Below are 26622 nucleotides of genomic sequence, written 5' to 3'. Positions count from 1 at the left end.
CTGAAGGCTCCTGGAGTGTGCACACAGAAGGAGGACCAAAACCCTTCTGTTCCATCCTGTGAGCAGCAGTGAGCAGAGATGGGGAAGGAGAAGGCTTCACCCCCAGCCCCTCTGCCTTCCTCTCTTCCCTTCACTGTCTCTGCAGCACTGCAGGCCTGCTCCCTGTTTCTCCACCTCTCCATGGATGTGGTGGTTTTAGGCAATGCCTTTACAATTTAGTTACAGATTTTGAGCAGCAAAGTAGAAACAAAATAAATAGATCACTCTTGGGTGTGAAAAGGAAAAGATTCTTCTAAACAAATTAATTGGATAAATATCTGGAATCAGAGGAGCTGTACCATAACAATTCTCTCTCTCCTCTCCTGATCTCAGCTGTTTTGCTTTGCTGGGGAGAGATCACCTGCTTTGGCTGGCCCTGGCTAAGTCTAACCCACTGCTTTTTTACTCTCTCCACTCCTCCTTTCTCTCTTGGAACAGGGGGGTAGGGGTTAGGGGCAGTGGAACAGCTTCCCTGGTCTCTGACCAGGGGGGTTTTGTGTTGTTTGCTAATTGTAAATACCTGTCCAATATTGTCACTCCTGGATGTTCCGTACCAGTTCATTGCCTTCCATTATAGAGTGTAGCTCTTGCTTGTCAATACAGCTTCACTTGCTTCTAACTGAGCTGCTCTGGCAAAGCTGGGGGGAAATTTCAACCCACCACAATGGGAGTCTTGTTCCCTGGGCTTGGGCTGTTGGTCACTTTCTTTTCTGACACCAGAGGAATCTTCACGGCAATTGTGGGTCCCTGCTGCATTTGAAGCTGTGATGAACTCTGCCAGTGGTTAGTAGTGATGGGACTGAGCTCATCCATTCCTCATGCAGCTCAGGGACAGGGCTTACAATGAGGCTGAGAGAAGTGTGCCCTAACTTGTCACTGCCTTTCCCTCCTTGGACAGGTCTCCATGGCCAGAGGCAGCAGATGGCCAACAGCAGCTCCATCACCCACTTCCTCCTCCTGCCATTCTCAAGCATAAGGCAGCTGCAGCTGCTGCACTTCTGCCTCTTCCTGGCCATCTACCTGGCTGCCCTGCTGGGCAATGGCCTCATCATCACCACCATAGCCTGGGACCACCACCTCCACACCCCCATGTACTTCTTCCTCCTCAACCTCGCGCTCTTTGACCTGGGTGCCATCTCCACCACTGTCCCCAAATCCATGGACAATTCCCTGAGGGACTCCAGGGACATCTCCTATGCAGGATGTGTTCTTCAGCTCTTCTTTTTAGTATTTCTTATTGGTACAGAGGTATCTCTCCTCACCACCATGTCCTACGATTGCTATGTTGCCATCTGCAGATCTCTGCACTATGAGACCCTCCTGGGCAACAGAGTTTGTCTCCACATGGCAGCAGCTGCCTGGGCCTGTGGCTTTCTTAATGCTCTGCTGCACACAGCTAATACATATTCCCTGCCCCTCTGCCAGGGCAATGCTGTGGATCAGTTCTTCTGTGAAATCCCCCAGATCCTCAAGCTCTCCTGCTCCAAATCCTATCTCAGGGAAGTCTGGCTTATTGTGGTCACTGCCTGTTTATCATTTGTCTGTTTTGTGTTGATTGTGGTGTCCTATGTGCAGATCTTCAGGGCAGTGCTGAGGATCCCCTCTCAGCAGGGACGCCACAAAGCCTTTGCCACCTGCCTCCCTCACCTGGCTGTGGTCTCCCTGTTTCTCAGCACTGGCTTCTTTGTGTACCTGAAGCCCTCCTCCTCCTCCTCCCCATCCCTGGACCTGGTGGTGTCTGTTCTGTACTCAGTGGTGCCTCCAGCAGTGAACCCTCTCATCTACAGCCTGAGGAACCAGGAGCTCAAGGATGCACTGAAGAAGCTGTTTGGACATTTTTGAGCAGCAAGAGAGACTTCCCACCTTTTTCTGCCATTGACACCCCATGTGTGCCATGAGAGGCTGTGGCTTTCTTTCCTTCTTTTCAGTTCTTTAACCTTTTTCCATCTGTGATGTCCTGCTGTGCACAGAAATCCGATTACTCTCTCCTTCCTGCTTCAGTACCTCTGCACCTTGTGTGACCCAGAGACTCTGTGTTCATGACCATCCAGGCTCTGTATGTGTTTAACCACATTAAAGCAACCCACAGCTTCCTGTCTGAAATCCACCCGCAGCAGGGCAGGGAGGAGTGGGGAATGAAAACATCTTTGTGCCTGCACAACTCTGGGATGACTGTGTCAGTGTAGCTGCAGAAGCAGCCTGAGGACCTTCTTTTTGTGGCTTGGGTACATGGGGTGGCATGAAGGGTCTGAAAACCTCTCTGGATCTCCTGGAGGGCAGAGCAGAGCACACAGGGTGACTTTCCCTTGTGCCTTGGATGCCTCTAACCTCTGCAGCTTACCTCCCTCTGACTCCCAGCAGCTGCTGTGCCTTTCAGAGTGGCTTAGGCTGTGGTGAGACAGCCCTGACAGACTGCAGGGGTGGGCACTGCTGTGGGGGCAGACCAGACTGGGCTGTGCTGGGGAGAGAACATTGGCTCTGGATAGAGAGCAGGGGAGGTGGGAGAGCTTGGAGGGAGCTGAGCTGGACTTTTAAGGGAGCTGAGCTGGACTGAAAAGTGATAGAAGAGAAACTCCTCTGTGAGTAATAACTATGGCATGGGCATGTGGGGTGAGGGCTCAGAGAAAGGCTTGTGGGACAGAGCCAGGGCTGGTGGAAGGGAACAAAGACATGGAGGTGCAAAAGAGAGGAGCCTGGTCCCTGTCCTTAGAGACATGAACAGAATGAGATGGTGCCACAGGGTATTTGTCCCCTCACAGTGTCCTTCAGCGACCATTTTAAGCAGTAGCAACCCAGGAACATGACCAAGAGGGTTTTGAAAGCCTCCAGAAGACTCCACAGCCTCTCTTGTCCTGCCTGCAGAGCAGCAGCTGCTAGGGCAACAGGCATCAGCAGGGCTCTGATCCCAGCAGAAGAGGGCAGGCTCATGGCCATGGCACAAGACACAAGGACAAGAGGCAGCAGACTGCAGCCAGAGGCTGAGGCTCCCTCTAGAGCAGCATCAGGAGAGTCTCTCCCTGGAAGCTCTTGGCCAGGGCCTTTGTGTCGACTCTGTCCCAGGACAGAGTGTGGACAGCCTGAGCCTCTCCCAGGAACAACCACATCCATCCCAGCACAAACTGGACACCCAGACACCCTCCCAGCACAGTCTGGGCCCTGTTCCAATACAAGCTGGATCCCCTGACCCCACTGTCATAGTCTGGGCCTTTTCCCAGCACAATCTTTACCCTTTTAAGCCCTCCCAGTACAGCCCTGGCTGCGTCTCAGCTCAAACTGGATCCTTTGATCCCCTCCCGGTACTGATGTGAACAAAGCAGATCCCCTGCAGACCCTGATGCCATCCCAGTTCAGACTGGGCTTCCTCCCTGTACCAACTCAATCTCTTTGAGCCCTCCCAGTTGTGCTGAAGACACATTCTGCCCAGATATTGAAACCTGTCCCAGCACATGAACAAGTTCCCCCTCCTTTCATGAGGAACAAAGGCTAGGGCTGTAGAGACCACTGCACACCCCCATGGCATGGGATGCTGGTGCTGATGCCAAGCATGGCATAATTCCAGCTTCACGCCTCCCATAGGCTGCAGCTGGTTGTTTACGAGAGTGCCCATTGGCCACATCCAGCCTCCAGAAACCTATCAGTGTTACCCCAGCTTGTAAATACGTTGCCCTCTTTCACTGTGTTCTCTCTCCTTGCTTGAGACTGAGCTCATGCTATAGCCTTTGCTATTAAGCCCGCATCTGGGCAGGCCTGTTGAGCCTCAGCCCTGAGAGTATCTCCAGAGGAGAGATCAATGCCAAGAGCCTGAGAAGCTACAGTGTTGTATTGCCAGCCTCACCAGTTGGAAGAGCCTGACGTGCCTTCAAGAGGACTGGACCCCTGAGGGTAAGATCTGACCAGTTGCCGGGGAAGGGACTTAGCTGAGTGCAAACATCTGCCTCAGCCTGAAGCAGCAGACTGACAAGAGGCACAACAGGTTCATGCCTGTATAACCCAGCCATAGCGGGAGAGGAGTCACCATTTCTGCTGCTCCATGCCCTGTGAATCTCAGGGGAATCCAGAGCACCGTTCATGCCCTGTGCTCCAAAGCCAGGACGGCTTAGGCTCCTGTGACCGTTTGAGGCTGTGCCTTTAAGAAAGGGGCACACTGGCTAAATGTTTGTAAAATATTTTGGTATTCTAAACGAATTTCATTGGTAGAATTGTGGGAGGTGAGGTTAGTCCCAGCGCAGCTGGAACTTTCTCTCAGTCTTCCTTTCTTCGCTGTCCCTTTCGGCTGGATCTGCTTCTGGGCTTCTTGCCAAGAGATAAGAACTAACTCCCTGTGTTGAGGCCTCTGCTGTATTAACTCCCCCCTCTTTGGGGGAAAAGGGAGGTAGGGGGGTGAAGGGGGCACAGGGGGAAGCCCCCTCTGTTGGGGGTCTGGTTTCTGACTGTTTATTTGCTGTATATTCCTGTATATATGGTAAAATCCCTGTATTTGTTGTGTTACATATAATCTGTTTCCTTGTAAAATATACTCTCATTTCTCCGACTGGGTTTAGCCGTGGTTTCTTTCTCAGTGGGGGAGGGAAAGCAGAGCCTTTCCTTTCTAACCACTACAGCTCCTGCCCACTCCTTCAAGCCAAGCAAAGGGGAAGTCACTGCTCCGCACAGCCACGCCTCTTCCCTGGCTCTGCCCTCACCGGCCCTGACAGTCATTGCCATGAGGGCTGACCCCATCCCAGGACCAGCCCCACTGGCCCTGCTAGGCCGACCCTGCAGAGCCACTCTGCTGTCCAGAGGGAGCTGCCTGAGTCCTGTGAAGGGAGCCTGCCTACCGGCAAGCCTACGTTCCATCCCCTCTCAGCTGTCATGGGAGGGAGAAGGTTTCCTCCACTGTCACTGTCCAGACCAGCCCAGGAGCCAGCCCCAGCGACAGCAGCCTGCTGGAACCTAACCTTGCTACAAGCAAAGGACACAGTGTATATTCCACCTGCTTTCCACTCACTGACATTCAGTTCAAAGCACCTGTGTCTAGCAGCACATTTCTAGTTCCAGCCTCTGATGCATTGTAATACCTCTGTATAGAGTTGAGCAGCTGCCAGAGTCTCATCAAGTCGCCACCTGGTGGACGAGTGGCAGAACGCAGCTTGAGTTATATTAATAGAAATTAATTCTGTAAATCTTCTAATTTGGTCCAGATTGTAAATACTAAATCACTTCTGGGATGCATTTTGCAATCATGCACTAGAACATGGATATAAAATAGTGATTCATTCGTTATTCATAATTTTAACAATAAAATTAGTATTTATATAATTCATATTTCATACTCATAAATCAATAAGCCCTTCATCACACAGGGGCACATTTGCTTCTGAGGAAAGAAGGTGTAAAAGAGGAGATTTCCATTCAATCTGCTGGAAAAGGTACCCCCAGGGGTCACTTTTGGCCTGACAGTGCTGGGGTCGGTGTATTGCTGTGTCCCCTGGTGTGGAAATAGTGGCAGTAAGCAGTGTGAGCAATCTGGCAGTATAAGCTTCGAGCCTGACATGGTGGTAGGCCATGCTCAGCATAAGTGCAGAAGTAGCTAGCAGTTTAGCAAAACAGTGCTGTGCCTGCAGCATGTGACTAAAGCAGGGCACTGGTAGCTATAAACACAGAGAGTTATCTGGGAATAACAGGACGCACACCTACATCAACAACCTTGCGTGTAATTAGTAGTAGTGTGACCAATAATCTATAACAGTGCGATGTGTGGTCACTCGTGGGGAACCAATGAAGCTATGCCAAGGTTGCTCTCCGAGTCTATATAAGCTGTGGAGGTTTCCTTAATAAACAAACAATTCTAGATCATATTGGTCATTCGTAATGATTCCGTTCTCCATCAACAACATCTGGTGCCCAAAGTCATGGATGGGATCCTTGGACTACAATGCTGCTCGACTCAGCATAAGAGGTACGCTCCGAGAAGGATGGGAAGCCAGTCGAACCAGCACTGCCCTGGTGCTGACAAAATAAGCAGCGTGCGCTCAGAAAAGGAAGTGAATCTCACCAGGATTGGGTTAGTGACCGGGGAGGTCATGAGAAAGCACTGAGCAAAGTAGAAGAGGCTGTGCTAAATGCCCTCCAAAGTATCCTCTCCATGAGAGGTATTGCTTACGATTCTGGGATTTTAAGAGGGCTATTAGCCTGGGCCTGGAATCATGATTTTATCCCCATAGCAACCGTAACTTTCACTTCTGAAGCATGGGACAAAATTGGAGCCCAGCTGTGGGATGAGGTGCCTAAAGGCTCAAAAAGAAGCTTTTCACTATAGCACTGTGTGGCACATTGTCACATACACTGCAATCTATAAAAGCAGAGCAGTCTACTCTCGATTCAGCTGCTGCAGCATTGGTTCTAACTGAGATGAAAAAGGGAGATTCAGAAGTGCAGAGCCCTCCCTCCGGCCCCCATCCCTCCCTGCATCGTCTGCCGCTTCATCAACATCCTTGTTACAATTCCTATTTCAATTACCTGCTCTTCCCCCTCTGTGACCGTTTGACGCTGTGCCTTTAAGAAAGGGGCACACTGGCTAAATGTTTATAAAATATTTTGGTATTCTAAACGAATTTCATTGGTAGAATTGTGGGAGGTGAGATTGTTAGACCCAGGGTAGCTGGGACTTTCTCTGAGTCTTCCTTCCTTCGCTGTCCCTCTTGGCTGGATCTGCTTCTGGGCTACTTGCCAAGAGATAAGAACTAACAAACTCCCGGTGCCAGGTCTTTCTTCCTTTCCTGCCCTGTTAACCGTCCACATCTCTTTTCTACCTCTATTGGGGGAGAAGGGAGGTAGGGGGGTGAAGGGGGCACAGGGGGAAGCCCCCTCTGTGGGGGGTCTGGTTTCTGGTTGAGTTTATTTGCTGTATATCCCTGTATACATTGTAAAATACCTGTATTTGTTGTGTTACATATAATCTGTTTCCTTGTAAAATATACTCTCATTTCTCTGACTGGGTTTAGCCGTGGTCTCTTTCTCAGTGGGGGAGGGACAGCAGAGCATTTCCTTTCAAACCACCACACCCTCCTACATGAATTGCGGCTCCCCTATTACCGTCCTGTTCCAAGAAAAACATCTCTTGCCGCTGCATCAGTAGCAACAGAGGTGAATTCTGACCTGACTGAGGAGATGCTCACAGACAAATTGGAGGTCACTGTGCATGAAGATTCAATGCAAGAAGACGCCACGTTGGCCATCTTGGTGAACACACTGCATTCACCAGATGCCACTGCTGTCATTCGTCCCAAGCAGAGAAAAAAATGTAGAAAGGCAGTGAAACCTGTGGTTCCACACGTTTGATCCCCTTCATCAACATCTTCCTCTAGTACCGACGGCGGCGGCTCAGATTCGGAGGACGAGGGGACCGATGTTGGGAAGTTGAACAGCGCTGACTCTGTTCTGCAGCTCTTCTTAGAAGAAATGGAGTGCTTGGAGGCTCGCGGTTATGGCATTTTTACAACCAGACCCCTTCTGTGAGCCCCGGCGGTCCCGGCGGCCCCAACAGAGGTGGCCCCAACCAACACACCACTGAGCCCGGCAGAATTGACCATGGCGGTGGCCCCTGTAGTGGTGGTCCCCGTCCTGGTGGCCCCGGTGGTGGTCCCCATGGCTGTGGCCCCAGCGGCAGCCCCAGCAGCAGCCCCAGCAAGTGGCCCCAGCGGCCCCAGCAGCCCTAGCAGTGGCCCCCACAGCAGTAGCCCCCACAGCGGCCATGGCTGCACTACCCTCCTTGCCTCCTAGATCCCAGACATTATCAGCAGACAATATTACTGCAATGGAGAATACAATCAAATTCTGATGGGACAATAGTGTGAGGGATCAGGAGGGGGAGGGATGGGGAAGGTACTGTGAGAAATGCAGTAATAGGTGGAGAATTTGTAGATTTTCCTGTACATGCAGCTCCTGTGGTATTAGAAGGTCAACAATGAGTATGGCAATCTCTGGACTGGAAAATGTGAAAAGAAGCCAAACAAGCCGTAACTACCTGTGGGTTAAAGTCAGGATACACAACTGCTGTAACTGATCATTTGTTTTCAGCACACTTGTTAACCCCATATGAGACGCATATGGTGGCAAATACTCTGTTAACACCACATCAGAGCTTGCAATTTCTGTGCTACAAGTTGTTAAGACCCTAGTGCAGGAACAATTGCAATTAGAGCATACCTTGCTAGCCAGCCTCCCTCCCCCACGCCCCCCCCCCTTTTCTGGTAAGACTCTAGTCTACCAAAGCTCTGCTCTGATTTAAAGCAAAAGTGCTAATTTCATCATTTTTGATTGTAATGTCTCTCAGAGATTTGTTATTTAGAGTTTTGCTAAGTTTTCCTAGTAAGCATAATGAATAGTAAGTATTTGGTATTTACAGGTACTTAGTACATAGTAATTGTAGTAAGGTGTAAGTACTTAGTAATGAGTTCAAATTGTAAGTCTCTCTTTTGGTTCAAACCTTCTCGGTTGTGTGCCTCAGCATTGGAAAGGAGCTCCATGTAATGTAGTTAAGGTGTGTAGTAAACAGGTATTCATTTTTAAAAGTATTCCTTAGACAATGTAATGTCTTTCTATTTCCTTCTTAGACATTAACCAGAAAAAATAAAAAATTAAAAAACAAAAATATTTTTTAAAAGTAAAAAAGTGAAACAAAAACAATAAAAAAAAAAATTCCAAAAAACCACACATAAAATAATAATAATTTTAAAAATGCAAATAAACATTAAAAAACAATTTAAAAATTAAAATTATACATAAAAAATACATATAATGGAAAAATAAGTTAAAGAACTACATTAAAAAGGTATAAAAAATAAAATATAAAAAACCAAAAAGATTAAAATATAAAAAATAAAATTAAAATTGAAATAATTTTTAAAAAAATTTAAAATAGCATTAAAAATAAAAAATAAAATAAAAATTAAAAAATGCAATAAAAAGAAAATAAAAATAAATAATAAAATAAAACTTAAAAAAAAATAAATTAAAAAAATTAAAAATCAATTACAAATAAAGAAAAAGAAAATGAAAAATTAATTTAAAAATTTTTTTAATTAAAAAATTAAACTACAATTAAAAATTTTATTAAAAGAGAAAATTTGAAAAAATATTAAAAATAAAAATAGATAAACAATAAAAATAATTTTAAAATAAAATTTACAAATAATTTCAAAAATAAAAAAGCAAAAAATTTAAAAAATAAATTTAAAATAATTTCAAAATACAATGAAAAAATAATTTAAAAATTTTTAAAAATTAATTAGATTACAATAAAAATAATAAAAATTAAAATTACAGATTACAAATATTTAAAAATATTTTAAAAAATTAAATTGAAAATTAAAATAATTAAATTAAAAAAGTTATCATAGAAAAAATGAAATAAAATAACCAAAATTTTGAAGAAAATTAAATAAATTAGATTAAAAAAATTTTAAAAAAATTGCAAAGTTAATTAAAATATAAAAGTAAAATAATAAAATCACAAAGTAAAAATAATAACATAAAAGTATTATTTAAAAATATATATATAAAAAACCAAACCCAATTAAAAAGAAAAAAAGAGGATGTAGATTTTATAGGTAATGTTTTTTAATGATACCAGCAAGAACTAACTACCCCATGTCAACTGCAATCATTGCAATAAACAACAGCAGAAGACTCAAGAATATGAAAGAACAGCATGGCCCATGAAGTTCAACATCAATCACAGTGACTGTTATGATAATCTGAGATCAAAAGCATCAATCAGAAGAATGTACCAAAAAAACTCATCTGGATTGGGACTGAATATTATGATTGTTTGATTGTTGTGTGAGTAGAGAAAATGTTCTTATGGATTTATATGTTACTTCACCAGTTTCCCATAATTTTGCATAGTTAAAGGGAAAGTCAAAATTAATTATAACACAACGTACATTCTCATTTTAGGCTGAAAACAAAACAAATAAATACCCAACCAAAAAAAAAGGGAAAATTTAGGTATGTGACAAAAAAAAAGATTGGTGAAAGCATATTGTGTTCTCAAATTTTCATTTTCTATGCACCTTTCCTCAGCAAAAACAAAGCATCAAAAGCTCAGTATCATTAGGATGAGCAAAACCACATTATTATGGGTAATTTTATATTGGGCAAAGCAATGAAGCTTCTTTGCTCTTGCTGTTTGCCTGCAAGTTTTCTGTCTGTGAAGCTAGAGCCTGGCCAGATCTACCTTTACAGATTAAAGAAATCTTGCTACCATGAAACAATTCATGATTTTTGACCATCCTAGAGAAAATAAAGATGCAACATACCCCTAAAGCAGATTGTAAAAGACAGTGCTGAGGATTGCATTTGTGCCTTAATCTCTGTATGTAATGTGTTCAGGCATAATCAAGTCTTCTCTGTCAATAAGAAGAGTGAAATGTAAAGATTGAAACTAGTAAGATCCAAGTTCTTCTTGCCAAGGTTTGTTATCTTTGACCATGGATTATGCCAGCTCTGGTAGAACATTCTAACTAGCTCAACATAAGCGCCGTGCCTTGTATGGGTTACATCAGTCTGTTAGACATGCTGCACTACAGACCTTTTCCTTTTGCTATACAGCTTGGTTTTAACTCACTTGCTTCTGTGTATGTGTGCTGGGTTGAGGCAGCCCCCTCTCCCCACCACAGGCAGGAATAAAACACTCAGACAAACGGATTGCAAAAGTGATGAAAGTTTAAATAGAAAGCGGTGAAATGTTACAGAAAACCCAAAGCGCAGTGACAAAGAAAGATCCCAAAGCAAACCCAGAGGCATCCCATTCCCACCTGAGGGTACACCCGAGACCCTCAGGGCTCCTTCTTCCCCCTCCCTCTGCTGGGCTAGTCTCAGCTGGCCAGGCCTGAGATTGCCCATCCCCCTGTGGCCTTGGGCCTAGCCAGGCCCAAAGCCAGCAGACATCTCCCCCAGTTACCGGCTGACGGAGGAGGAAGAAAAGAGAAAGTGCCAGACCCTGCACTGGATCTTATAGTGGTGCAAAGAATTATGGTAGGAAATACACACAATTTCCTGTGTCCATCCCTCTGGGCTGGACTTCTGGACACAGGAAGTGAACACACCAGGAGGCACCCAGCTCGAACTGCAATATCTGGGCAACGTGTTCCAGCATCCTGCCACCCTCCCTGCAAAACATTTCTTCCTTCTATCCAATCTCAGTCTCCTCTTTCAGTTCAAAACCACTGCCCCTTGTCCACCCACTACAGCACTTGGTCAAAAGTCCTATGTCCTATGACCACCACAGTTCCATCTGCAAAGAACTTGGAGAGTGCCAGAGATCTCTCAGGATGTTCTTGGGAGGCCTCAGGCACATGACCAGTAGATACAGGTTGAAGGCCATGGGCTCAGTGGTGTGAAGAGTGAGGACAGGAGCAGAGTAGCCTGAGAGTGCTTGGGGAGTGCTTTGAGACATGGAGAAGCTTTTCTGCACAGTGACAAAGTACAAGAGAAAGAAACAAAGCCACAAAGTGCAGCTGGTGAGGTTCAGACACAACTGGAGGAGAAAGAAATGTCACTGCAAGACATCCCCCAGCAGGAGCCTGGAGCACTCCAAGGCTTTCAGTTTCAAGGGACACCCAGGGAGGATGGAGAAAGAGCAGCAAAGTAAGGTGCCAGCAAGGTGGGGCAGCTGGGTGGGTGACTACAGCCTGCAGGGAAAGAGGCTCAGCTGATGCAGCAGCAGAGGACAGCCTGAGGGGCAGATGACAGAGGGCTGTGCAAGAGCTGAAAGGCTCCTGGCAGAGCAAAGCTCTCCCTGCCTTTGGTTCTGGCTGTGGTCTGTGCCACTGATGCCTCTGAGGAGACAACTCCTCCTTGCAACCCTGGGGCCTCATTGCCTCCTTGTCAATCCTCAGGAGCCTAGGAGGGGTTGTGCCATAGTCCTGCCCTTGGCATTGGTCCTCTCCACATCTCACTGCTTCAGGAAGAGCACTGAGGGGTTGAGTGAGGGACAGGATATCCCTGTCCAGAAGCCAGAGGTCAGGGCTTGACCCTTTGCATTAATGAAACACCTCCAGGTTTGCTCAGCATCAGAGACATCTTCCTCTGCTTGTCCTGACCTCTCAGCACTACCTCCAGTTCTCTGCTCCAGCCACAGCCTGCAGACACTTTCCCAGCAGTGTCCTCACTGGGACCCATCAACAAGAGAAGAAACTTCAGAGTTTGAAAGTGACTTCAACTTCTGGAGAGGTTTCATTATCTCCCTCTCAGTCTCTGATGTTTACCTGGCACCAAAGCCACCAGAGGGTCATTAAAATGCCCTTGGGTTCGTCCTCTGCTGCTCAGCTAGGCTGAGCTCCATGGCTGGAGGTTGCTGCTGGAAAGTAGGCAGCAATGAAAAGGAGGTGTTCTATGAGCACTGCAATCTTAGTTCTCAGAGAGAAGTGTGTCCTAACTTTTCACTGCCTTTCCCTCCTTGTACAGGTCTCCATGGCCAGAGGCATCAGATGTCCAACAGCAGCTCCATCACCCACTTTCTCCTCCTGCCATTCCCAGGCACAAGGCAGCTGCAGCTCCTGCACTTCTGCCTCTTCCTGGCCATCTACCTGGCTGCCCTGCTGGGCAATGGCCTCATCATCACCACCATAGGCTGGGACCACCACCTCCACACCCCCATGTACTTCTTCCTTCTCAACATCTCCTTCCTTGACTTGGGTGCCATCTCCACCACTGTTCCAAAGTCCATCTCCAATTCCCTGAGGGACACCAGGGCCATCAGCTATGCAGGATGTGCTGCACAAGTATTTCTGCTTTTCTTTTTCCTTGGTTCAGAGTATTTTCTCCTCACCACCATGTCCTACGTTCGCTATGTTGCCATCTGCAGACCCCTGCACTATGAGACCCTCCTGGGCAGCAGAGTTTGTGTCCACATGCAGCAGCTGCCTGGGCCTGTGGGGCTCTCAATGCTCTGCTGCACACAGCCAATACATTTTCCCTGCCCCTCTGCCAGGGCAATGTTCTGGAGCAGTTCTTCTGTGAAGTCCCCCATATCCTCAAGCTCTCCTGCTCCACATTCTACCTCAGGGAACTTTGGCTTCTTGTGCTCAGTGCCTGCTCATTATCTGTCTGTTTTGTGTTGATTGTGGTGTCCTATGTGCAGACCTTCAGGGCAGTGCTGAGGATCCCCTCTCAGCAGGGACGCCACAAAGCCTTTACCACCTGCCTCCCTCACCTGGCTGTGGTCTCCCTGTTTCTCACCACTGGCTCCATTGCCTACCTGAAGCCCTCCTCCTCCTCCTTTCCATCCCTGGACCTGGTGGTGTCAGTCATGTATTCAGTGGTGCCTCCAGCAGTGAACCCTCTCATCTACAGCCTGAGGAACCAGGAACTCAAGGCTGCCCTGATCCAACTGATCCCTAGATGCTTTCAGAAGCAATAAACTCTTTGTCTTCCCCTGCAGAGCAGTTCTGATGTCACTCAGTGCAGGCCCAGCCTGGCTGCTCGAGTTCTGGCTGTTGCTGGTGCTGTTCCCCTTGTGAGAATGCTGTTTCCACACAAATGTCTTTCTTCAGACCATTTCTGCTTCAGTGTTGTCCTGTCTGCTGTGACCCAGAGGCTGCAGCCATGAAGAGCTGAGCTCCCTGGGTGCTCAACATAATAAAGAACCCTGCAGGGATTTGTTTCTCTGAGTTCCTTCCTCCAAGGCTTCTGTGGAGCTGCAGGGCAGTGCCTGTGTGCAGAGGTGGAGGGGCTGAGTCCCAGCACAGCAGCAATCCTCAGCTGCTCTTTCTTCCCTTTCACCCTCTCCTGCTGATCCTCTGTGCTGGGGCAAGGCCTGAGTGCTCTGGCAGCTTGGGCACCTTGGGATCCTGATCCCCTTCCAGTAGAGCGTCAGCCCTTTAACCCCTCCCAGTACACATCTGGCCTCATCCCAGTTAAAGTTGGACCACATTGACCTCCTCCTCTGCATCTGGGTCCCATCCCAGTACAGAATGTGTGCCCTGGCTCCCTTCTGTAAGGAAAAATTATCTTGATTTAGAAGTTCCTGTTCACAACAGAGACAGAGGAGTTTAGTAAAGCTTCATTTGAGTAAAGGGAGAGTCCACAGGACAATCCCTGGTGGGGTCTCTCAAGTTGCTCGGAGTCACAGCTCCCCTTTTATCCTGAATCCCTGGATGCAAATTTCCCTCTGCCTTTCCCCACTGGCTCAGGTGCTCAGGCTTTACAGTCTTTCCTGAACTGCCTACTGCATGGCCCCCTCACATGCAACCCCCCCACTACATACTTCCTATGTTCATTTAAATTAGGTTCTTCATGACTCTGGGTGAAGAAGTTAATAGTTAGTAGTCTGTTAAGCCTGTGCTCTGGTTTGAAAGTTGAGGAGTTTAGGCTGTGTTCAGTGTCCTGTCAGCCTTTGACAGCCTCCCACTGCTTTACCATGATGAGTAAGACAAGGGTGTCTTGCAGACGCTCCTTTGTTGTTTATGCACATAGATCAGGGGAACTATCTGGTTCCCTCTTTCCTCTTCCTACCTTCTTCAGACAACTATTCCTCTGTAAAGACACTGATTACTTCTAATCCCATCATTTCCCTGTCCCAGCTACATCTGTTCCAGTACAAACTGCACACCTTCATGTCCTCTCAGTACAGTCTGGGCCCTGTCCCAGTCCAAACAGGGTCACTTCAGTCCCTCCAAGTACACATTAGGCCTTGTCCCAATACAAACTGGAAGCCCTTATCCCCTCCCAGTGCAGACTGGACTCCATTCCCTCACATCCCTTGGGCCCCTTCCCCCTCCCAGCTGCACCCATCCCAGCACAAACTGGATATGCTGATCCCAGTGCAGGTGTGGCCTGCTCCTAGTACAATTGGGATCCCATTGCTGTCTCCCAGTACAGTCTGAGTCCCATCCCAGTACAAAGTCCATCCCCTGGAAGCCCCGATTCCATCCCAGTACAGAACAGGAAACATCTCTGTGCACACTGATACCCTGATGCCATCCCAGTTCAGACTGGGGCCCCCTCCAGGTACAACCTGAATCTCTTTGATGTCTTCCAGTACAGACTGGGCCTCATTCCAGTACAAGCTGAACCCTCTGGTCCCCTCCCAGGACAGACATGGCCTCCTTCTAGCACAAACTGGATCATCTGATTCCATCCTAGTACATACTGGGTCCCATTCCAGTGCAAAATGAATTCCCTGATCCCCTCCCAGTACCTACTGCATCCCTCCCTGTGTTAACTGTATCCTGACTCCAACCCAGTAGAAACTGCTCCCCCCACAACTGGATCCCTGATCCCATCCCATTTTAACTGAAGACCTGTCTGTGGTGAAGGCACATTGTGCCGAGATATTGAATCTTGCCCCAGCATGTGGGCGAGCACCCCCTCCCTCAGGAGGAAGACAAAAGCCAGGCGAGCACGCATCTGGTGCATGCTGTGCTCGTGCATTCCCCAAATATGGAAGAATTCTAGCTTCATGCTTTCCCATAGGCTGAAGCCAGTTGTTTATGAGAATGCCCACTGGTCAAACCTAGCCTCGAGGGATTCTATAAGTATTACCCCAGTGAGCAAACAAGTGCCTTCCTGCCCTCCTGCCTTCCTCCTCCATTTCTGTCTCTGTGCTAGCTCGAGAGTTAAGTCCAAGCCGCTGCCTCTGCAATTGAGTTTATTGTTTAGCTTCTGTTACATACATGTATGCATATCAAGGCATCTGCATGTGAGAAGCGACTGGAGGAATTATTTCCATAGAGGAAGGACACCACACTGAGCTGAGAAGCCAGCGTTGCCACAGCCAGTCCCACTGACCGGGAGAGGAACCCCCCCTGTTGCCACTGCATGGACTGGATCAACCCCCGAGGGTAAGATCTGCCTAATTATCGGGGAAGAAAGGACTTGACCGTACCAGGTTGCCTGCGCAATTGCTTAACCCCACCATAGTGGGAGAGAAGAGCGCCACGTGCCGATCCGAGCCCTGTTAACTCCAGGGATTACTCAGCAGCATTCGTGCTTACACTGCACCGAAACCCCCGGACTGCTCCAGGTATCCTGCTGTTGCTTTAAGCCCAGCGAACGAGAAGCCGCTGGCCAAGAAACCTGCTGAGCCAGGCCGACCCCTGTCGGGCCCGCCCTTCCGGTATTCCTCACTCCCGGGGACGCACCTGCAGACCCGCGTACCACCGCGTCCCCCGGGCACGCCTGCCGGCAATTGTCGTCCCGCCGTGTGGTACGGATCAACTCTGAGGGCCAGCTTGTCTCTGGACCAGCCCTGCCAGCCCGTCCTTTCGTGCGAGCCAACTCTGTGAGACCTTAGCCTCAAACCGGCTTCACACAGAACAGATCTTCGTCTAAGCTCAACCAGAAGCTGCGCATGTCCCGTCGAGTGGCCATCTAGTGGCCAAGCGGTGGAACTGCACCCTTCTTGCATATAAATACAGAAATAGTTTGTAATTAGTTCAAACACTGTCCCAGGAACTGGATCCAATGGCATCCCCCACTGCAGACTGGGGACCATCCCAGTGCAAAGTGGATCTCCAGAGTTCCTCCCAGTACAGACATGGGCTCGTCCTGGAGCAGAGTGGAATCCCTTCCCCCCTCTCAGTGCAAAACAGAGAACAACCTCAAACTTCTTTCCTGAGCTCTGACCTCCCTGATCTGCACTCCCCCACCACTGACTGATTATGCCTGGCCCCTGGCACAGGACAGGGGCTGGGAGCTCCCAGAGCAGCCTCAAGGACTTGGAAGAGAAGCAGGAGGTGAACTGTGGCTGAGCAGCTCATGGACACCAGGTGGAGATGGTTGGCAATGCCATGGGCAGCTCAGCTGTGCCTCAGGATCTCCTGCACTGCAGCAGGCACAAGGCTCAGCAGGGGCTGGGAGGTCACTGCTGGCTCAGCAACTGATAGGACAGCAGCAGGAAGAGGGCAGGAAAGGGCCTGGGAGGTCACTTCTTGCTACAGCAGCTGAGAGGGCAGTCCCTGACTCCTGGCTTGGCTCTGTGCTTTTGGCCTCCCAGCTGCCAGAGTCCCCAGCAGGCAGCAGAAAGCATGTGTTAGGCAAGGGACTTGTGTGACTCCCTGTCCCTAAGCACCTGGTGGCCCCTGCAGGAAGAGCCTTGGAGCTGGGTTGTCACCTCCCTGCCACCTGAGGGCCTGAGGGGACAGCAGCAGGGACAGGGCTTGGCTGTAGCTGCTGGAGAAGCTGAGAAGCAGCAGCAGGGACCTGCCTTGGAAGGCCCTGGAGAGGTTTCTTGTGCCTGCTCAGTTACCAGGCCACAAGCAGGCTGAGGCCTTGGGCCAGCACTGGGACATCAGGGATGGCTGAGAAGCTCCTAGGGCAGGAGGAGCCACATGGCCAGGAGGTGAGTGTGGGGTCACTGCAAACTCCAATCCCTTTGTGCCATTGGCCAGCAGGAGGCCCAGGGCTGGGCTGGGGAATGTACTATCCCTTGTGCCTGCCAAGCTGAGAGGCAGCAGCTGGGAAGTGCCTTGCATGCTGGTTTGGAGCTGGAGGTTCTGCTGTGTCCCCAGGCAGAAGGGCCTCTGTCAGGGACCATTCCCAATGGCCTGGGATGGAGCAGAGGCTGAGCAGAGTGCAGAAGGCCAAGTGCAGCTGGGCTGTGGTAGGAGGAGTATGGCCACACAGACACAGAGGTTGTCCTCCCCTGCACTCAGCACTGCGGTGGCCACATCTGGAGTCTTAGTATCTGGCTTTGGGACTTCTGCTCTGAAGGAGTTTTGAAGAGCCTGAGAAGCTTCAGAGGATATCTGCAAGGACTGGGGTGGAGAGCCTGAGGGACTGGGGCCTCTGTAACCTGGTGAAGTCCAAGCTCAGGGCACTACAGATGCAGTGTGCACCTGCTTGAAATCTGGGGATGATGCAGCTTCTGGTGGTTGTGGGACAGGAAGACAACCTCCACGCAGTGCAAATTTTAGAGTTCAGAGTGGAGGTGTCCTGGTTTGAGGCCAGGCAGATCCTCTCTTGCCCCTGAGAGTGTACAGGCGGTGAGGACAAAGAAAAGTCACTCAAAGGTGATCCTTGTGGTCCAAGAGGCCCTGGCTCTGTGTTTCAAGAAATGGCCATGGAGAGTGGAGACAGAGCAGGGAGGGTGCAGAAATGCCATGCTGACAGCTGCTAGGAAAGTAAGATGGGTGTCAAGAGCAGGAAGGGAAAGAGCTGCAGGCATGGGGCAGTGTAGCACCACCTGCAAGGCTGAAAGCTCAACAGGACTGAGGTCTTTCTCCTCTTGTCTATGGCAGTTGCCTCTCCCACCAAGGCCAGGGAGGTGAAACTTCAGCTTCAGCCTCTCTGCATCTGACTGCCCAGGCTCTGTGGTCAGGGCTTGGCCTTTCTGCTGCAGAAACCAAACCCAGTGTGGGGGACAGTGGAGGACAACCTGTGGTGGGGACGGCAATTGGCACTGGCAAGGCTGGAAGTCATCAGGAGAACTGAAGGCTTGGCCTTCTTGGCTATGGCAATCATCCACCACCAAGGGCTGTGAGGAGACTTCCTAAGGTGTTGCAGTTTGAGGTGTTGAGCTGGGTGCCCCCTGGTGTGTTCACTTCCTGTGTCCAGAAGTCCAGCCCAGAGGGATGGACACAGGAAATTGTGTGTATTTCCTACCATGATTCTTTGCACCACTATAAGATCCAGTGCGGGGTCTGGCACTTTCTCTTTTCTTCCTCCTCCGTCAGCTGGTAACTGGGGGAGATGTCTGCTGGCTTTGGGCCTGCTAGGCCCAAGGCCACGGGGGGATGGGCAATCTCAGACCTGGCCAGCTGAGACTAGCCCAGCAGAGGGAGGGGGAAGAAGGAGCCCTGGGGATCTTGGGTGTACCCTCAGGTGGGAATGGGATGCCTCTGGGTTTGTTTTGGGATCTTTCTTTGTCACTGTGCTTTTGCTTGTCTGTAACATTCACTGCTTTCTATTTAAACTTTCATCACTTTTGCAATCCGTTTGTCTGAGTGTTTTATTCCTGCCCATGGTGGGGAGAGGGGGCTGCCTCAACCCAGCACATTCCTGGTAGCAGAGGATGGTTGTTGTGGGGAGGGGGTCTGCCTCTAACCCACCACATAAGGCACCAGGGTGTCCTCAGTGCTTCCTTAAACACCCCCAGGAAGGCTGGGGACTGTCATCCCCTTGTCCTTTCAGCATCACAAACCCCACACCCCACAGCTCCTGAGGAGCCCTGACCCATACATGAGGGACAGGATCTGCCTGCCCAGACACTGTGGCCAGGGTTTGGCCTTTCTGCTCCATAAACCAAACCCAGAGTTTGCTCTCCTGCACTTTGCCTTTGTCTGCTGCAACCATGGCCTCCACTGAGCTGCTCTAAGGAGCCCTTGGGAGGCTTTGTTGGTAATGCCCCTCAGTGGGGCCAATCAGTGCTTCAAGGCACTTTGTGTTTTCCTTCTGAATTCTGAAGAAGTTTCTTCAGTCTTCTCTCAGTACCTGAGGTTCCTGCAATGAGTCCCAAGTGCCCTAAGGAGATGTTTGTGTCTCTGCAATCTTCTTCAGGATTTCAAAGTGCACCTCACAAAGCTCAATTTTGTCTGTCAAAGATAAAATATTTTACTCCATTTCAGTGTAGAGCAGAGATGATAATTCCCCAAGTGACACTGACCCAGGCTGTCTCAGCAGGACATCTGCACTTGTAGGAACATCTCTCCTTCAGGGCTGACATTGAATGGACAACTTTGCTCCTCACCCTCCCCAACCTCCCCATTGCTGTCACTGCCCACCTGGGGCTTACAAGGTGATTCAGCAGAATGTGTTCTAATCCCAGAGTCTCTGAGTGACAGAGTGGATAAGGACAAGGCTGACCCTGACTGACTGCAAGGGATCCTGAATTCAAATCTATTTCTATGGCTTTGCCTGGAGAGAAGCACCAAGCACACAGACACAGGGACAGAGCTGGCTGGGTCCAGTGCAAGATAGAAACCTTGACCCTGGTGGCAGCAAAGGTGTCTGTCCTAACACAGAGAGGTGGAGAGGAGGCTGGCAGAGAGTGCCTGGAGTTCTGTTTCCTTCTCCTGGAGCTCAGGGCAAATGCTCACAAAGCTTTGGCACTCTTAGGACATGAGGGGAACAAAGGCCCAGGTGGCACAGACCCCTGCACACCCCCATGGCATGGGATGCTGGTGCTGATGCCAAACATGGCATAATTCCAGCTTCACGCCTCCCATAGGCTGCAGCCGGTTGTTTACGAGAGTGCCCTTTGGCCACATCCAGCCTCCAGAAACCTATCAGTATTGCCCCAGCTTGTAAATATGTTGCCCTCTTTCACTGTGTTCTCTCTCCTTGCTTGAGACTGAGCTCATGCCATAGCCTCTGCCATTGAGCTCATTGCTATTAAGTCTTTCTCACATATGCAAGCAAACTAGTGGCCTCTGCATGACGAGGAGAAGCCAGCAGCCAGGCAGGCCTGTTGAGCCTCAGCCCTGAGAGTATCTCCTGAGGAGGGACCTTCACTGAGCCTGAGAAGCTGCAGCATTGCATTGCCAGCCTCACCGGTCAGAAGAGCCCACTGTGCCTTCAAGAGGACTGGACCCCTGAGGGTAAGATCTGCCCAGTTGCCAGGGAAGGGACTTAGCCGAGTCCAGCAGTGCAGACATCTGCCTCAGCCTGAAGCAGCAGACTGACAAGAGGCACAACCCTGTGTGTGTCAGCTCAGAGAGCAGGAGCAGTGTCAGCCTCATGCCTGTGTAACCCTGCCATCACAGGAGAGGAGTTGCTACTTCTGCTGCTCTGTGCCCTGTGAACCCCAGGGGAATCCAGAACACAGTTCATGCCCTGTGCCCCAAAGCCAGGGCCCCTCCGATAAGGGTCCTGCCGCTCCTTTGAGCCAAGCAAAGGGGCAGCTGCTGCTTCATGCACCTGTGCCTCTTCCCTGGGGCCATCCATGCCAGCCCCAAAGCCCATTGCCACCCAGCTGACCCCTGCCGGGTCCAGCCCTGTCTGCCATCGTGCCGGATCAGGAACATCCAAGAGAACCGTGGCTCTGCCCTGCCGTGCAGACCGACTCTGTGAGGGCCAACCCCATCCCAGGACCAGCCCTACTGGCCCTGCCGGGCTGACCCTGCAGGACCACTCCCTGCCATCCAGAGAGAGCCACCCAAGTCCTGCAAAGGGAACCTGCTTAACAGCTAGCCTAAGGTCCATTCCCTCTCTGCTGCCATGGAAGGGAGAAGGTTGCCACCCACTGTCACTGTCTGGACCAGCCAGGAGTCAGCAGTCTGCCAGAACCTAACCTTGCTGCAAAGGACACAGAGTATCTTCTACCTGCTTTCCACTCACTAACAGTCAGTTCAGAGCACCTGAGTCTACCAGGATAATTTTTCCAGTCCAATCCCCTGATACACAGTGTAATAGCTTTGTATATAGTTAGCAGTCGCCAGAGTCCTGTCGAGTCGCCATCTGGTGGACAAGCAGTGGAATTGCAGCATTCATAAAAGTAATAGAAATTAATTCTGTAAATATCCTGATTGAGTCCAAATTATAAATACTAAACCTCTTATGGATGTATTTTACAATCATGCACTAGAATATGGATATAAAATGGTGATCCGTTGGTTATTAATAATTTTAATAATTAATAAAATCACTATCAATATAATTCATATTTCATATTCATAAATAAATAACCTGTTCATCACAGACAGAAAGAGCCTCACAGTCCCTTTCCAGCCGTGTTCCTACTGTTGGCCAATCTCCTCCCCAGGCAGAGGTGACCTCACAGCCCCTTCACACTCATTGGCTTCCCATTGAATAATGAGCTCCTGAGACACAACTGACCACCTGATCACACACCCAACCATCCCCCTCTATGTGGCCAGAGCCTGAGCAGATCAAAGTTTCAACAATTCCATCTGGCAGATTTTCTACCAAGGCTCTGAGTGGAGAAACCTTCCTCAGAGGAGCTGCTGGCTCTGTCCTGCTGATCTGTGGAAAAGGTCCCTGCACATCATCATCCAATGACCCTGCTCAGGGCAGGGTTAAGCAGAAGAGGTCCCTCAAGGCCTGTGCCCAGTTTAGCCTCATCCCCAAAGGAGCTGCAGAGGCCCTGGGTCAGAAGGTGCAGGGAGCTGATGAAGAGATTGTACAGTGCTGTCCCAAGGGCTTGCCCTGAGGGATGCCACTGGGAAGTGGCAGCCAGGAGGACTCTACCCAGGTGACATCTGGGCTCGATCCACCACCCACCTTCCCACCCAACATCTTATCCATTCCTTCAGTCCTGTTGTCACCAGTCTGGCTCTACAGAGACCATGGGAGACCATGGCAAAGGTCTGGCTAAGGTCCAGGCACCAAACATCCCCTTCTTGCCCTTACCCAGACAGGTTTGATGATCTCTCAAAGGGAGAGACATCCCTACTGTGCCCTGAGCAGATCATCTGTCTTTGTGGAACTGCTCTTGGGGGTCAGCTCAGTCAGAGTAGTTCCCATGGTTTGTCCCTGCCTGTGCTCACAGGACTGGCATGCAGCAGAACAATGACCAAGCTGCCACAGCCCTCAGGCCTTGCACTGACACAGGAGAGGCTGGAAGTGGAAAGAGAACAGCCCTGGAAGTCCAGGAGCTGCTACTCCCTGGCAGTGCTGCTGTGCTGGGACAAAATCTGCACAGGACCTGGCCTAAAATCTCTGGAGAAGTCCTGAAGGAAGGATCTCAGGAAGGAAAATGTTAATGAAAGGTTCTTTATTTTATTAAGCAAAGAAAGAGCAGAGGTCCTGCTGCACAAACTCTTGGTCAGCAAAGCAGAGAATGTGTCAGAAAAGGGATGACAGTTTGATAAAGAGTAAAAACAGCAACACCACAAAGTACAGAAGCCAGGCTGGGCCTGACCTGAATGACATCAGAACTGCTCTGCAGAAAGGTTTATTGCTTCTGAAAGCAACCAGGGATCAGTTTGCTCAGGGCAGCCTTGAGCTCCTGGTTCCTCAGGCTGTAGATGAGAGTGTTCACTGCTGGAGGCACCACTGAATACAGAACTGACACCAACAGATCGAGGGATGGGGAAGAGACAGAGGGAGGCTTCAGGTAGGCAAAGAAGCCAGTGGTGAGAAACAGGGAGACCACAGCCAGGTGAGGGAGGCAGGTGGCAAAGGCTTTGTGGCGTCCCTGCTGAGAGGGGATCCTCAGCACTGCCCTGAAGGTCTGCACATAGGACACCACAACCAACACAAAACAGACAAATGCTAAACAGACACTGGCCACAAGAAGCCAAAGTTCCCTGAGGTAGGATGTGGAGCAGGAGAGCTTGAGGATCTGGGGGATTTCACAGAAGAACTGATCCACAGCATTGCCCTGGCAGAGGGGCAGGGAAAATGTATTAGCTGTGTGCAGCAGAGCAGTGAGAAAGCCACAGGCCCAGACAGCTGCTGCCAGGTGAAGACAAACTCTGCTGCCCAGGAGGATCTCATAGTGCAGGGGTCTGCAGTTGGCAACATAGCGATCGTAGGACATGGTGGTGAGGAGATAAAGCTCTGTTGCAAGCAAGCAGAATACAAAGAAGACCTGAGCAGCACATCCTGCATAGGAGATGTCCCTGGTGTCCCTCAGGGAATTGGAGATGGACTTGGGCACAGTGGTGGAGATGGCACCCAGGTCAAGGAGGGCGAGGTTGAGGAGGAAGAAGTACATGGGGGTGTGGAGGTGGTGGTCCCAGGCTATGGTGGTGTGGCCGTTTGACGCTGTGCCTTTAAGAAAGGGGCACACTGGCTAAATGTTTGTAAAATATTTTGGTATTCTAAACGAATTTCATTGGCCAAGGATTATGGGAGGTCAGATTGGACCCGGGGGAGCTGGGAACTTTCTCTCAGTCTTCCTTCCTTCGCTGTCCCTCTCGGCTGGATCTGCTTCTGGGATTCTGGCCAACTAAGATAAGATACTAACTCCCTGTGCAAGGCCTTTCTTCCTTTCCTGCCCTGTTAACCGTCCACATCTCTTTTCTACCTCTTTTGGGGGAGAAGGGAGGTAGGGGGGTGAAGGGGGCACAGGGGGAAGCCCCCTCTGTGGGGGGTCTGGTTTCTGGTTGAGTTTATTTGCTGTATATCCCTGTATATATTGTAAAATACCTGTATTTGTTGTGTTACATATAATCTGTTTCCTTGTAAAATATAATCTCATTTCTCCGACTGGGTTTAGCCGTGGTCTCTTTCTCAGTGGGGGAGGGAAAGCAGAGCCTTTCCTTTCAAACCACCACAATCTTTATTGGCGCCCAACGTGGGGCTGGGTAATTAAGTAATTAAGTTGATTTATTGCTTGTCTCAGCCAGAGAAACGAAATTAAGATGTTGTGGGTTTTTAAGCAGTTGCTGTTTTCCGTGTGTTCTATATTGGTCTACCAGTACTGCATCGGGTTGATGTTAGACCAGATAGGTAAATATTTAATGCGTAAAATCTATTTGTGGTTTATGCATAGGATCCAGCTGTTGTATAAACACTGTTTGGGTTTTTTTCGGCTCACTAATTACGGCAATAGAACGTCTTCCACTTTGCCGATCGAGATAAGGGAGTTTAACACTTCAGGAGGTCAAAGAGTAACTTTAAGTGCTGGCTGGGATCTTAAGGTGATTTATTTGATGGGTGTAATCCTGCTGTTGCTGATAATTAATGTCTATCTGCTGTGGGCTCTATATATAGAGAAAAAGGTTTCTCGAGCATGTTTTGTGATTAAACAAAAATCTAGGAAGCGTAGGCGTTCCTCTAAATCTGCCCCAGAGTCCTCGAGTGACGAGGAAGGGGCTGCGTCAGTCAGAAAAATAGCAAAACCTATTGGCAAAGCAGCCTTAAATGCTCCACTCTATGACTTTGGCAAGCAGCCAGGGGCGGCTCCCATTCCCAAGATGGCGACCGGTAGTGAGGCAAGGTCATTTCCGTCCGCCATGACAGGACTGGAAGGGGCCCCCACGGCGGCTGATTTAGATCAGGACCTGTCAGCTTCTATCAGGACGGCTGTAAATTCAAACACAGCTCCAGTTAAACAAGTAGCAGTCTTAAAGACCAGAGGTGGAAAGGCCAAAGCTGATCCAGGAGCTAGTGGAGCTAATGGAGGAGAAGAGCAGGAGACCGATCCTGGTGAGGGAACCTCTGCTAGACAGGATGATCCTGGTGAGGGAACCTCTGCTAGGAAAGGGCCTGCTGAAGATGAAGAGAAGATTTGTCTTAGAGATATAGCTGAGTTATTGAGATCATCACAGGATGGAGATGCAGCTAAGACAGCAGCTGGCAGTGGCGCTTTTCAGCTTAAAGAGGTCCTTAGGAGAGTGACAGCAGGATTATGGGGACAAAAGGTGGAGGAAGATGTGATAGATGGAGAGCAAGATGACATCACCGAATGCTCATCACCGAGGGAGGAGATTCTCAATGTCCGCCAAGATTACCTCAGAGCAGATAAGGAACCCATCCTATCTTGGCTTGCTAGGTGTTATGATACAGGTGCTCCAGCTCTAATAGTGGGAGACAAGTCAGCAGCTCAGCTAGGAACTCTCTCAAAGGATAATGGAATAGATAGACATCTAGCCAGGATTCTCGGTAAGGTTAATCTGTGGATACGCCTTTTAATGGTGGTTTCCCTGAGATACCCTTCCCGAGATAACCTTCCATGGAATCCTAAGCCCTGGACTACCATAGATGAGGGAATTAAGCGTCTGAGAGAGTTTGCCATTAGAGAGATACTCTATGGTGACCATGATACTCTGAATCCTGACGATATTCCTGTGGCAGCTGGTCTTGCTAAAAAGCTCATCAAACTTGCTCCTTCCAATTATGCAAACATTCTGGCAAGCAGAATTGTGGCAAGAAATTATGGTGGAGATCCTCCTACGGTTGGCCAATTCACTGATCAACTAAGACAACTGGATGATAGCATGACACGTGTTTCTTTGGTTTCAGCCATTAAAGCTCTGTCTAGTGAGATGAAGGATAGCATGAGAGAGCGGAAGGATGAAATCAAAGATTCCATATGCCAATTGGCACAAAGAGATGATTCCAATTCTTCCTCCAGGTGGGTGCAGGTTTCAGCTGTGAGGAATAGGCGTCCTCCAAGGAGGTCATTCCAAAACAGGCCAAACCAAAACAGACCACCAAGGCAATCACGTAGGACCATTTGGATAACTCTGCGTGATCAGTTTGGTGAGAACATGAACAGGTGGGATGGTCAACCAACTTCTAATCTTTTCAGGAGCCTGAGGGAACTGCAAAGTGGCAGAACCCAGGGTAGCAATACCAGAAGGGTAGCTGTTACTTCCACAGTTCCCCAGGACAACAATGACAGCTCCAACAGTGACTCCAGTTCTAACACTGCACAGTGTGCTCGTTGCACCTGTGGAAATGTTCCCCATAATTAGGGGTGCCCTGCCTCCCGCCAGGGGGAGGAGAGGGATAATGGAGATAATAGAATCTATTGGGATGTGTACATCCAGTGGCCTGGCACTTCACACTTTCGGAAGTACAGGGCCTTGGTTGACACAGGAGCTCAGTGCACCATATTGCCATCAAATTATCAGGGATCAGAGTCCATAACTATTCTGGGAGTCACTGGTGGATCTCAAGAGTTAAGTAAGGTAGAGGTTAATGTAAGTTTAACTGGTAAACAGTGGAAGAAGCATACAGTTGTGACCT

The 26622-nt window shown here is 49.3% G+C and overlaps 1 protein-coding gene and 1 pseudogene across 1 annotated transcript; both read left to right on the top strand.

Annotated features, from left to right (window-relative positions):
- Positions 1 to 26622, top strand: part of LOC128898180 (gastrula zinc finger protein XlCGF26.1-like) — a 138450-nt pseudogene that overhangs the window by 11628 nt on the left and 100200 nt on the right.
- Positions 1129 to 1881, top strand: LOC104298193 (olfactory receptor 14J1; the record flags this gene model as incomplete). The annotated part of the gene is made up of 1 exon (XM_009898235.2): positions 1129 to 1881. A coding segment is annotated over one exon (753 nt), but the record flags the coding sequence as incomplete, so codon positions are not given.

The sequence above is a fragment of the Dryobates pubescens genome, chromosome 19 (assembly GCF_014839835.1).
Source record: "Dryobates pubescens isolate bDryPub1 chromosome 19, bDryPub1.pri, whole genome shotgun sequence".
NCBI lineage: Eukaryota > Metazoa > Chordata > Aves > Piciformes > Picidae > Dryobates > Dryobates pubescens.
The sequence above is the reverse complement of the archived record's forward strand: the minus strand, read 5'-3'. Positions and strand labels throughout refer to the sequence as shown.